At 34.2% G+C, this 12873-nt stretch overlaps 1 protein-coding gene across 2 annotated transcripts; it reads left to right on the top strand.

Moving 5' to 3' along the window:
• Positions 1–67: 67 nt before the first annotated feature.
• On the top strand, positions 68–12721 carry LOC134240512 (post-GPI attachment to proteins factor 6-like). Of its 2 annotated transcripts, none has more exons than XM_062722612.1 (12): positions 68–153; positions 821–989; positions 1240–1447; positions 1820–1959; positions 2145–2413; positions 2567–2958; positions 4250–4455; positions 4671–4813; positions 7664–7842; positions 8110–8376; positions 8581–8797; positions 12225–12721. In XM_062722612.1, the coding sequence occupies exons 1-12, from the start codon at positions 90–92 to the stop codon at positions 12317–12319; spliced, it is 2349 nt and encodes a 782-aa protein (XP_062578596.1). In that variant the 5' UTR covers positions 68–89; the 3' UTR covers positions 12320–12721. The 2 variants fall into 2 exon arrangements, with proteins under 2 accessions (XP_062578596.1, XP_062578598.1); XM_062722614.1 differs by lacking the exon at positions 12225–12721 and adding an exon at positions 10339–10856.
• Positions 12722–12873: the final 152 nt, after the last annotated feature.

Here is a 12873-nt window from a genome sequence, read left to right as displayed (position 1 = left end):
TAATACTGTACCGTTATTTGCAACAAAATAAATTATATTTAGTTTAACGAGTCGGGTTCGACATACTTCTGTTTACTTCCGGTTTTGCTATGAAAGGGGGATATGTTTGTTTGACTGTATTATTTCTTTTGTTCAATAGTTCCTCAACTGAACGTAAGTAAACATGCTTGTTTTTATACATTGTACAGTATTGATTCTGTAAAACTTTTTGTTTAAAAGATGGACGACTCTGAAGCTTCTGACCCTTGTTAAATGTTTCGTGGAATGTAGGTAATTATTGAATTAAAACTAGCTATGTACGAACAATGTTTATGGTACAGGCCTCTACTTATGCCATTTAGGGGAATATATCGTTATAAACATGATTATTTATTAAATAAACACATGTCAATCGTTAGAAAGAAATTTTGATATACATTATCAAAACGTGAGGATAGAGAAAGTAGCGCATTTCCCAGAATTAACTAATATCATCATGATTATAGATCTCACAATGAACCAATCAAGTTTTTCTTTAATTGCAAATTAAAAAAATCTATTGCCATAAGCATTTACCTGTGGGATTTTGTCCTATTTTTTATATAATATAGTATACAGTACTGAGTAGGAAGGTCGTTAATATCAGAACCACCAGTTTTTTTTGTTGTTGTTGTTGTTTTTGTACATGTATATGTAGCAGGTCTTTATACAATTTGACTCTTTTACTAACAAAACCAAGAATACACCTGTAATGTAAGCAAAGTTGAAAGAAACAATAAATGGCCAATTTTTGTATTTTAATAATAATAATATTTTTTTTTACCTCTTGTTTTTTTTTCAGTATATTCCACCACAGTATCATGGACGGTGCTGGTTCAGATGAGCGATTACAGAGGTTACCAGTCCGCTGGTCTGACGTCGGTAAACATTCCCCCTAATGCAGCCAGTGCATTAATTGACATCCGGAGTTCTGCCTCAGATCTCAGCTGTCCTCATAAAACCGTTAATGTGTACGTGAACCTCTGTAAATGTGATCAAGGAAATTTCAAGTTTAAAAAAAATTATTTTATATGAATCATATTCATTGTTTTAGACCGAAAAATACATATCATTGGAATATATTTTTCTTTGATTTGAAGCACAAGATAGTTCAAAACATTTTGGGTTTTTTTTTTTTTTTACTTAGAGGCAATTTTCTAAAAGCCAAAAAATGAACATTCTGTAATGAGACCCCTACATGTAGACTTCTTTCTGATTTAGATATGTACGTCCGGGAGGATACCCTATTGGGACCCCTTATAACGAGTCCTTCCCTGATAAGTTCCACCTGAGGACGACACTACAACACCATGTCATCTCCATCACTAACAACCAATCATCTGTCTTAGTTTTACCAGCGCCGCAGTCAGGCACCTGGTACATCTCAGCGTTTTTACCAAAGAAATCCGATGAAAAGATCACTCAAAAGGTTTGTGGTGAAGATAAACAGCGCTTGTTAGAAATGTACCAAGGCATGATATGTAAATGTCTTACTCAGTGCAAAAGTGTATACCCATATTTCTTTAAAATTCATTTCCTACTCTAAGTATATTGTTATAAATAAATTTAATGCCCTTTTTAAGATAGTGAAGCTGCACATGTAGCTCTTTGACACTTATAAATATAAGTTGCATGGATTGTAATGTAAGGACAGTTATTTTACTGTAAGAAAAGTTATTCATTAACTGCATTAGTAGTGATCTGAATAATTTGTTAAGAGAGAAAGCATTGTATTACATATATATTTACATGTAAGTACTTGAACATCATATTACATGTGTCAATACTGTTATAATGACAGGGAGTTAATGAGAAGAAATGTGTGTATGGGTACGGAGTGCGAGTTATCACGGCCGTCCAGGAAGATATCAAGATCGTGGATATCAAAGACAGGATAGATATCAGTATCATGGGGTCAGAAGGGCCAAACAAAACTGTCAGGTAAGGGACATACAGGCTCACCAGGGGGTAGTATTAGATGACTGTAAGTCGGAAACATTCAAGGAGAGCAGGGCATTATTATTATCTGTGTCAGATGGTTTTATAGGAAAGTAAATATGTAATGTTTTTAAACAGAAAAAAAGAATTAAATAGCTGCTTAGTGTGTACATTTCTCTTTATTCCAGGTTCTGGTTGTCAGACAATATGTACGCCTACTTTGTGGAGCTCAGTGATTGTACTGAGGAGAAAGGAAACTCGACAAGTGATGCTTGTTCTGTACTGGTGGACACCTCAACTGGTAGCCTGCCCTCCACAGACAATGCTGTAAACTGTCAGAATGAGACTCAGTGTAAAATTGACATCCAGTCCCCAGTAATCACAGACTGGAATTATGTCAGATTTAGATATAAGGGCAGTGGCACTCTCAACTTCACGCTCAGCTTCAGTCCTAAATGTAAGTAATAAAACTTGTTCATACTTTAAGGAAGATAACAATGTTAAATTGGAGTACCTTTTTTTTCCTTTTTTTGTATTTCTTCAAGATGTATGATACATTTTTGCAAAGAAGTTGATTTTGATTACTTTATTTCCATAAATAAATTTTCAGATTGTCTTGTCAATGATATCTACCAAATAATTACTCCTGCTGATGAGAACAGTTTGGAGGACCCAACCATTAGAATACAGGACCTAGCCAATCACTCTAATGTAGACAACAGTACTATAAATAGTAACATGACCTTGGCCCCAAAAGCTGTGAACTTGAGTCTAGCTGAGGATAACGTGTGTATAATGATCTCAAGCCTTGGGCGATTCCAGATATCAAAGGATCTCTTCAAAGCGTCTTTCTACTTCCCTAATGTTTTCCTGAATCCTATTCCGAGTAATGAGATAATGGTGTCAGATGAGGCAGTGTTAATCTCGGATCTCAAACTGGAAGCTGACAAGGATCTGGGGGGAACATTCAAAATCCAGGCCAAAAACACTCCCTTTAAAATAGTAAGTTTATTTAGTAATGTCATGTACCTCAAATATCTTATCTTGAGATTTATGAATCAGTTACATCTTTCATGTACAAAATCTGATTAAATTTTAATCATCTTTATTCTGATGATGAAATAGACAAGAAAATGAGAAAACTTTTTTCAAAGACTTTTTTCTTTTTCTTTTTCTTTTTTGAAAAGAAAACCATCTTTAAGGAGAAGCTTGCAGTTATCATTGTCAATAGAATTTGGAAATGCCAGGGATCGAAATTAACTTTTTTAACCACAGGCTAATTTTAGCCTGTACATATAAAATCTACAGGCTAAAATGAAGATCAACAAGCTAAAATCAAAAGAAGGATTAAATTTCTTTTTCATGCTCATTTAAATCAATAATAATACAGGTCCTTCTATAGTAGGTCAGTACAGAATTAAGAACATCAATGATTTTACATTAAAAAAGATAATCTGGCCTAAAAAAAAACACACAAAAAAATTAAAATATATTAATTTCCTGTAATTCCTGTAACATTCCAAAAAAGAAAATCAATATGATCAAGGGTAGGTAGGTTGGGATTTTTGGCTACTGAATAATGGGGTCAAACATCCCGGGCATAATTAACCAGGTGTGATATTTACAGCGGGCACCTAACATGGCTGTCTAGCTGCAGAAAACGATCTTCAAAAAGTCATGGGAGAAATTATTTGGTGTAAAACTAATGATTACTCTTTTTATCTAAGGTAAATTTTGACAAGGTTGACACATTTTATATGTCAAATAAAACTACAATGAAACATTTTTGTATAAATTGCATCAGCTGATTGGGAAATGGTGACAGAATCAACCGAGGTTTACCGAATCAGGCGAATGCATTGTGACTCTTTTCAAATTTCAAAAAAGCAAGACGAATTACCAGAAAAATATGGATACAAGACTACTTGGGTCAAAAATCACCACTCGCTAAAAATTTCGAGTGTCTTCTATTTTTACTCGCTGTTTTAAAAATCAACTCGCATTTTGCGAGTATTTCTCGCTAATTTCGAACCCTGAATGCAATATTTTAGACCTAAAATGATAATAATCAGGGGATTGTTTGTATTTTTTTAATACCCCTTCCCCCAAATATTGAATTTTTTTCCAAGTCCAAGGGGCATAACTCTGTCAAAAATTGCATGATTATACCCAAATCAGAACTTGACATATATATTTTTTTATGATAGACCATGCAAATTGTAACCATAATGTAGAACAGTTTTAGCTAACAACTGACCAAGTAACTGAATATATTTTCATTGTTGTGTTTCAGAGCCCCAAACAGGAGGCCGTTGTGTGGATCTGTCTGGTCAGGGGTTATCTCCCTCACCAAGACACCATTAGGCGGTGCCCTCTTGGTGTGTCACTGACCGTCCACTCTAATTCTACCACCCCCATCACTCAGTACATCCCCTACCCAGAGGCAGGAACGTGGTACCTCGCTCTCCATAGCCAGTGTACCAACAAAACATCAAACCAGTAAGTAACTGCATAACAGATTTAATAATTATAAGAACATTTTTAATGGACCACAAAAGTAAGTTGCTCAAAAGTTGAAAGCGAAAACTATTCTGTTATATTAAAATAAAGATAAATGTACATTATTAAATGTCCAAGTGCCCCACAATGCTTGCAAAATTTTGTTATGCAAACGTAAATGTTTGAAGTATAAACTGTAACTGCTTGTGTTTTAGGACAGAGCCATGTCACATTTTACCTGGGATTAGTGTGAGCCTGAGTATCATGGGGTGTGTAGATGGTCAGTGTGGGACGTTTGGATCATGTCAGGAGTACATCAGTGGTGCTCACATCTTCAGTACCTGTCAGTGTTATTCAGGTGAGTGTCAGGAGAACATCAGTGGTCCTTACATCTTCAGTGCCTGTCAGTGTTACTCAGGTGAGTCTTCAGCACCTGTCAGTGTTACTCAGGTGAGTGTCAGGAGTACATCAGTGGTGCTCACATCTTCAGTACCTGTCAGTGTTACACAGGTGAGTGTCAGGAGTACATCAGTGGTGCTCACATCTTCAGCACCTGTCAGTGTTACTCAGGTGAGGCCTTAATTAAAAATAGCAGGGTAAAATATAGGGATGTGTGATTTTATCAGTATACCGGTATATCGTAATTTTTAGCTCACCTGAGCCGAAGGCTCAAGTGAGCTTTTCTGATCAAAATTTGTCCGTCGTCTGTCATCGTCGGCGTCGGCGTAAACTTTTCACATTTTCATCTTCTTCTCAAGAACCACTGGGCCAATTTCAACCAAACTTGCCACAAAGTATTATTACGTGAAGGGGATTCAAGTTTATTCAAATGAAGGGCCAAGCCCTTTTCAAAGGGGAGATAATTATGAATTAGTGAAAAATTAATGGCATTTTTCAAAAATCTTCTTCTCAAGAACCACTGGGCCAGGAAAGATGAAACTCATGTGGAATCATCCTCAGGTAGTGTAGATTCAAGTTTATTCAAATCATGACCCCCAGGGATAGGGTGGGGCCACAATGGCCGATCAAAGTTTTACATAGGAGTATATAGGGAAAATCTTTAAAAATCTTCTTCTCAGGAACCACTGGGCCATGAAAGATGAAACTCATGTGAAAGCATCCTCATGTAGTGAGGATTCAAGTTTGTTCAAATTTTGACCCCGAGGGGTAGGGTGGGGCCACAATGGCCGATCAAAGTTTTACATAGGAGTATAACGGGAAAATCTTTAAAAATCTTCTTCTCAAGAACCACGGTGCCAAGAAAGATGAAACTCATGTGGAATCATCCTAAGATAGTATATTCAAGTTTGTTCAAATCATAACCCCCAGTGGTAGGATGGGGCCACAATGGCCGATCAAAGTTTTACATAGGAATATATTGGAAAAATCTTTAAAATTCTTTTTCTCAAGAACCACTGGGCCAGGAAAGATGAAACTTATGTGAAATCATCCTCAGGTAGTGTAGATTCAAGTTTGTTCAAATCATGACCCCTGGGGATTGGGGGGGGGGGGGGCAAAATGGCTGATCAAAGTTCTACACAGGACTAGATAGGGAAATATTTTAAAATCGTCTTCTCAAGTACTTTAAAGCCATGATTAGTGATATTTATGTGGAATCATCCTCAGGTAGTGTAGATTCTAGTTTGTTCAAATCATAACCCCCAGGGATAGGGTGGGCCACAATGGGTGATCCAAGTTTTACATTAAAATATATAGTTAAAAAAATCTTCTCAAGAATAGCAAAGCCATTATTAGTAATACTAGTATTTATATGGAAGCATTTTCGGGTAGTGTAGAATTAAATTTGTTCAAATCATAACCACCAAGGGTAAGGTGGGGCCACAATGGTGGATCAAAGTTTTACATAGAAAAATAAAGGAAAAAATCCCAAGAGCAGAAAAGCTATGTTTAGTCATATTGACATTTAAGCATCCTCATGTATTGAAGCTTTAAATTTTTTCAAATCATGGCCCTTTAGGGTATGGAGGGAAACAATGGGGAATCAAATTCAAATTATTAAGTTATATACAGGAAGAAAATGTTTTTAAAAAATCTTTTTATCAAGAACAGCAAAGTCATATGCTGTAGTAATATGAAGGCAAACTCAATTAGTATTAAAATTCAAGCCCCCTCCCCCCTACAGTGAACCTTTCAGTTCTGATCTGATTTGTGCTTTTTCCTAGCCGATATGCTCAGGTGAGCAATGTGGCCCCTGGGGCTCTTGTTTGTTGTGTGATACGTATCGTGTATATTATAAAGTCCAGAAATTATTCATTTATTTGTTCAATCTTTCAAATTACAACTATAGAAAGTCTAAAAATGTTTTAAAAGGTGAAAAGAACGGCATCTTACCATCCAAACATGATTAATTTAATGTGATTGGCTGTTTTAACGAAGCCCCCACGATCACAACACAATTAAAAACTATTATTAATACAACTTTTAATCATTTACAATTTTTCCAAGAATTTTGTATAAGAAGCATTGACAGAGGTGTATGTGGGAGAGAAGTGAGAACGACAACTCTGGATAGAGAATGTGATGCAGAAATGTCAAATTTTACACAAGTCAAGTATTCTTGACAAGAATACTTTATCCTTATTTACAATACTAAGTTTTTGCAAGTCAACCATAGCAAATAGGAAAATCAATAAGAGTACAGGTACATCCAACAATGAAGTTGAGTTGGAGTTAAAAAAGAAATTAAAGAAATAACTTGAGGATATATTCAATATAATGTTGTTAGGACTGTCAATTTCACTGTGTGGTACCGCAGTTCGCTTTTACAATTTTGATACCTTTATGCGATAAAAGAATAAAAAATTAAAAATAAACATTTGAATTTTGTGAAGAACAAATTTGATGTATCTAACTTGCATGTATATCCAAGAAACGTTTTCAAACTTCAACTTGTAACATCTTGAAAAGATTGTATGCAGAACTTTACATGTATGTAGACTATAAATGCATATTAAGTATTTTGCTGTGTGTTAAACAGTTAAACAGTTTTAGAATAGATATAAACACTGCAAACGAAACGGTTTTTATATGTTTTAATACTTTCAAAATTTTGTTAATGTGCATTAACATATATGCTGTATTATAAAATACATGAAATATTTTCCATTTTTTGATTTGTTGGTTGATGATTTTTTTTCAGTACTTTGAGAAAGTGTATCATTTAAGTGTTTTATGGTTCCCAATTTAGGTTGGGCTGGGTACGGGTGTACTGATGGACGTGATGCAGTCAGTAATGATATCATTCTGTTGGGGACCCTCCTCCTGTCCCTCAGTAACCTGTTCTTTATCCCCAGTATCGGCCTGGCTCTCTATCGCCGATACTTCCTGGAGGCTCTGGTCTACTTCTTCACCATGTTCTTCTCTACAGTAAGTTTACTGTATCTTTATAATACAGTTCTTCTTAATGGCTGAGAAAGCAATTATTAAATCTTAAGTGTTTTAATATGTACATTATTTCAAAGAAAAACCTTCAACCAGGATAGCTGCAGGGGTATAAATAACTGGTCTGAAAAAATTTGGGATTGATAACCAATGTTCTCCATTCCAGAGAGTGCAGAACTGCAGCCTAAGTTAGTTGAATTTTGACCTGATAAGGTTTCGTTGTGTAATGTTTTGTGATGTTTCCTCTTTCAGTTTTACCACGCCTGTGACTCCAGTAAAGCCCTCTACCAATATTGTATGATGAAGTACGATGTTCTGAGTTTCTGTGACTTCTTTGGATCCTACACATCCTTCTGGGTGACCACGCTAGCCATGGCCCGCCTGCCAGAGAAGGCGAAGAGTTTTCTAGTCATGTTGGGGGTGCTGGGGCTGGCGGTGGGGATGCAGTACGATAAACACTCCCTCTATGTGTTCCTCATTCCCATCTGCTTCGGCATTATCATTATGCTGACTTCATGGGTAAATTAATTCTTCCAAAAAAAATAATTTATTACCGGTTTATTATTTGGTCATCTGAATTGTTAATTTTCAAAGTTACTTTTACATTCAAATACATGTAAAAGCACTGTTAAAAAATTTCCCTTTTTGACAAATTTACAAGTATAAAACTGTGTTCTGCTTTAAAGAATGAATTGGAGTCTCTCATGTTTTAACTTTTTGTAGATTTTACGCTGTGTCCGGAGACGTCAGCTGTACCCCTCTAAGCGGCGCTACCTGTTGTTCCTGTTACCGGGGGTGTTATGTGCCGGGACGGGGGTGGTCATCTTTACATTCCTAGAGACAGAGGAGAACTACAAGTATATACACAGCGTGTGGCACGCCCTGGTGGCCCTCTCCATCATGTTCCTGCTGCCCCCCAGACAGACACACAAAACAGAAGGTAGAATGCCTTTTGTCAATGAAATAGACTTGGAACCATTGTCATAATTATTCCCTTTAAATTGTTCTTTGTCTCAGGGACTGGCTGTGTGCTTATTGCTTTCTATTTGGCTTTTGTGAGTAGTTGATTCATGTATTAAGTTTAGGCTATGATGTTTGGGTAAATACAGTTAATCTTTAAATGTCAAACAAAATTTGCAAATCATAACTTTCCATTCCACAAAAAATAATTAGTATGATTTGTATGAAAATAATTTCAATATTGTACATTACCAGAAATGGGAATACTTCTTTTATACTATATTTATGGTGTCTTCTGTTATAAACATGAAAATAAGTCAATATGTTGATCAACAAAGCTTAGAAAATCACTACTTATAAATGCTACAGTAACCTCATTTGATGCTAGATTATTTTTTACACTGGTGCTTTGTAGTTGCTTCTAATTTTATTTGTCACCTGGTATTTATACATGATTTTTAACTTTGATTCATGGTCTTAAATCCGTGACATGTTGATTTCTATTTTATGCATATTTATTTAGATTTTAAATTATATATAATTTTTACTTTTATTTTGAATATAATTTATTTTCACAAAATATTTTACAAACCTGGTAATCAAGTATGCTGTGTTCATTGTGATTTTTGCATGTTTGTTAGCAATCATTTTACATACCGTAATTTGACCTTTGTTCTATAATATACCCCTGTAGTCTTCTTGTCTTTTGGTTGAGGGGCAGATCACCTTGGTTCCAATTCAGAGTAGCATGCTTTCTTGTTATCTTTTGCATGTAGTATGTACCTAAAGGGCATTTCAACTTAATGTACATGTACTTCAATGGCATTACCAGTATATAAAAGAACAAAAATTAAGTAATACTATATATTTACATGTATCATTAACCTAAAAAACTAATGTAAAGTGATATTTCATTCCATCCATTGCTCGGTTTCTGTTGATGATGGTTTACTAACATGATTAAGACAGGTTTAATTATACAATTACAAAACAAATACATGTGAAAGAACAAGAAAAACAATCCAATCTATTCAAATTTCATTTAATAGCAGTATATATATATATATACTGTAGACATACTTTTTTTCCGCATGGGATTAATTTCCGCTATTTATGCGAACACAAATTTTTCTGCGGAAATTTGTCACAGCGAACTAAAGATTCATTAAGGACATATCACAACAATCCAAGATATCCGCGTAATTTCATACTTGCGGAATGAATAGAGATTTTGCTTCCGCGGAATTATGACCCCGTGCAATTAAGAACTTTTACAGTATATACTTTTGGTATATTATAAATAAAGGTGTGAACTCATTCAATACCTACATCTGTCTTTTTGTTGGGAGAGGGATAAATTTCATTTACTTTTCTGAATAAACCGTTAATTAAATTTTGTATCTTTAAATTATTTTGATAATATATTGTCTGATTTAGCAAAATCTTATCAATAATTTTCATATATAAACATGAAAGTTTTGACACAAATCATTTCTCCTATCATTGGATTTTACCTCTTAGGTTTGGATACATACACTATTCACTAACACAGTGAGGAAATTCCCCTGGAAAGACTGGCTGTAGTGTTCTGTATATCAAGTCTAATTAACCTCTGCCTGTAGAGCCTTAACACTAACCTGGTCTATGGACTGTGTGTGTGTATGATTAACCCTGCCTGTTGATTCTGTTTGGAAGCATGGAAAGTTGGATGTGTACAAGTCTTTCAGGATTTTTAAAAATGTTTTATCAATTACTAACAAGATCCACTTATTTATTATGTATTGTGGCATGAGTTTTGTGGTATGTTTGTCATTTTAACAGCTTTAATTTGTTTACATTTTAATTTCATTTTAATAAATTTAATTTGTTAGTTGTTTTACCATGTATTTCCTTTTTCAAAGAGATAATTTATATACTGATAAGAATATACAGATTAGTTTTGATTTGTATGATTATGTATGTATACATTATACAAATGAGTCTTGCCATCAAGGCAAATTCAGTAAAGCATGAAATCCAAGATATCTTCTCATCAAATAAACTTATTGTGCTGTATAAGTGTAACAGGTTTTCAAAGATTCTCAATTTTATAGTGATTGTTAGTACTAATGCTGTAGTAGGGTGTCTTATGTCTGTCTGTAAATAAGTTTCCAAATGCTACTCTGAAAATAGTGTTACCATGACATCAGGCGTGGCTTCCAAACATCAAATTTCTGTGAAATTTATCCAGAATACCACTCATCCTCCATTTTTTCGTTTGATCGATGGACACAAATAGACAACAGATAAACATATTCTGATGAATAATTCATCTATCAGTTTTTAATATCATTGAACAGTTTTGCTCTTATTACTAAAATAGATTCTTTCAACCTACCCGGTAGTACAGTTTTGATCTGATCTCGGCAAAGTTTTGTTAATAAGTACTGTACGCTACATTAATACACATGTATCTATTTCTGTCAAATTCTCCCAAAATGCTTCTTCATGCAGTAGTTTTAGTCCAATTTTATTATAAGAGTAAACTAAGAATCATAATTATATGTATTGGTACAGTGTATTTATATTTCAAAAGTTTCAAATCTAAAAGCTACTTTTCTCTTCTCTTTGTTACAGTGAAACTTGTATAATCAGGATGTTTTGTAATCAGAAATCTTGCTCAATATGATGTTGAGTCAATTTCAGTAAATTCATTTGTTAAATAAGACAGTAACAATCAGTAGAGCTTCAGTCTCATCAGGGACTTCTGGTTACCGGATGATGAACTTTTGTGCAATATTCTATTTGAATGTTTAAAATCAATACATATGAAGAATGTAATAAATTGAACAGCACCAGCATCTTGTTCAGTCTTATTTTGCATGTGCAAATTTGGAGCCATTTAGGGAAATGGAGCATTTCATTCAAATCTTCCTTCATTGTTGGAAACCCATGTTTGGTCTTGGTCCTCTTTTTGCCATTATTGTACACCAGTAATTTCATAACCGTATGTAGCATACTAGTAATGTATATTAATTAACCTTGCTCATGTGGAGAGGGCTTATATAGGCTATGCCTGCTGCTCAATCCATTTATGTATTTATTACATAATATAATATGTTCAAATCAAATCAATTTGATAAAGTCGATTTTCATTTGGCCTAAAATGTCACATTAGGTTAGGCATATTGACGAGTCTCATGAAATTTTCGAACTTGTTTCCCACGGGATACAAGAAAAGGGAGACTGACCATGGGTTTCTGACAACGAAATTCCTTTTTACTCAGTGAATACTACGTTTCACCAGGAAATTAATTCTTAATAAACTACAATAAAAAGTAATGTGCAGTTCCAATACAAAAAATTCTGAGTAAATGGAGTTATTTATATTTGATGAAGCATCAATGCAAGATTATTCTCATTTACAGAACATTCATGCTTGCACAAGCCCTGGGAGACATGTTCAACCATGCATCTACTTGGCAATGATTCTGAAAATGAATCTGTGACGGAAGACCAATGAGGTTGTGTTTTACATCTCAAAAAAGATTATCCAATGACAACTCTTAGTTTAAAAGAGGTCATATTCATGAGTTGTGCTACAGAAGAAATGTATGAAATCCACCAACAATGAATCTCTAGTATACATTTACTTTAAGAATGTATTAAAGGACATTGTATTGTTTATAAGATTTTATTTCCTTTTTTTCATTAAATATTATCAAAAAGATATGCTTTTTATCCAAGTTCTTAGTATACTTTTGAAATGAATAAATTTAAAATATAGAATTCAGCAGAAGAATGTTAATGATTTCTTGGTGAAATCTATAGGAAAATCACCTACTGTATCTTACTATAGTACACTGTATTAAGTGACTTATGACCTTGAAAATTGTGCATACTGTATTAAAGGGTTGATCATCAGTTTCCAGTATGTCACTTTTAGATACTGCATGTCTAATTTTAACGAAAGGAATACATTTAATTGATTTCTTCAGTTACAACTTTGCTAGGTACCCCTTGCCTTTAAGGTATGTCATTCGTGAAATTTGTTAAATCAAGGATTTATTGAGAAGT

Source organism: Saccostrea cucullata, unplaced genomic scaffold, assembly GCF_032062105.1.
Source record: "Saccostrea cucullata isolate Sc308-1 unplaced genomic scaffold, CSIRO_AGI_Scuc_v1 ctg175, whole genome shotgun sequence".
Classification (NCBI taxonomy): Eukaryota; Metazoa; Mollusca; class Bivalvia; order Ostreida; family Ostreidae; genus Saccostrea; species Saccostrea cuccullata.
This window is presented reverse-complemented; position numbering and strand designations above follow the sequence as displayed.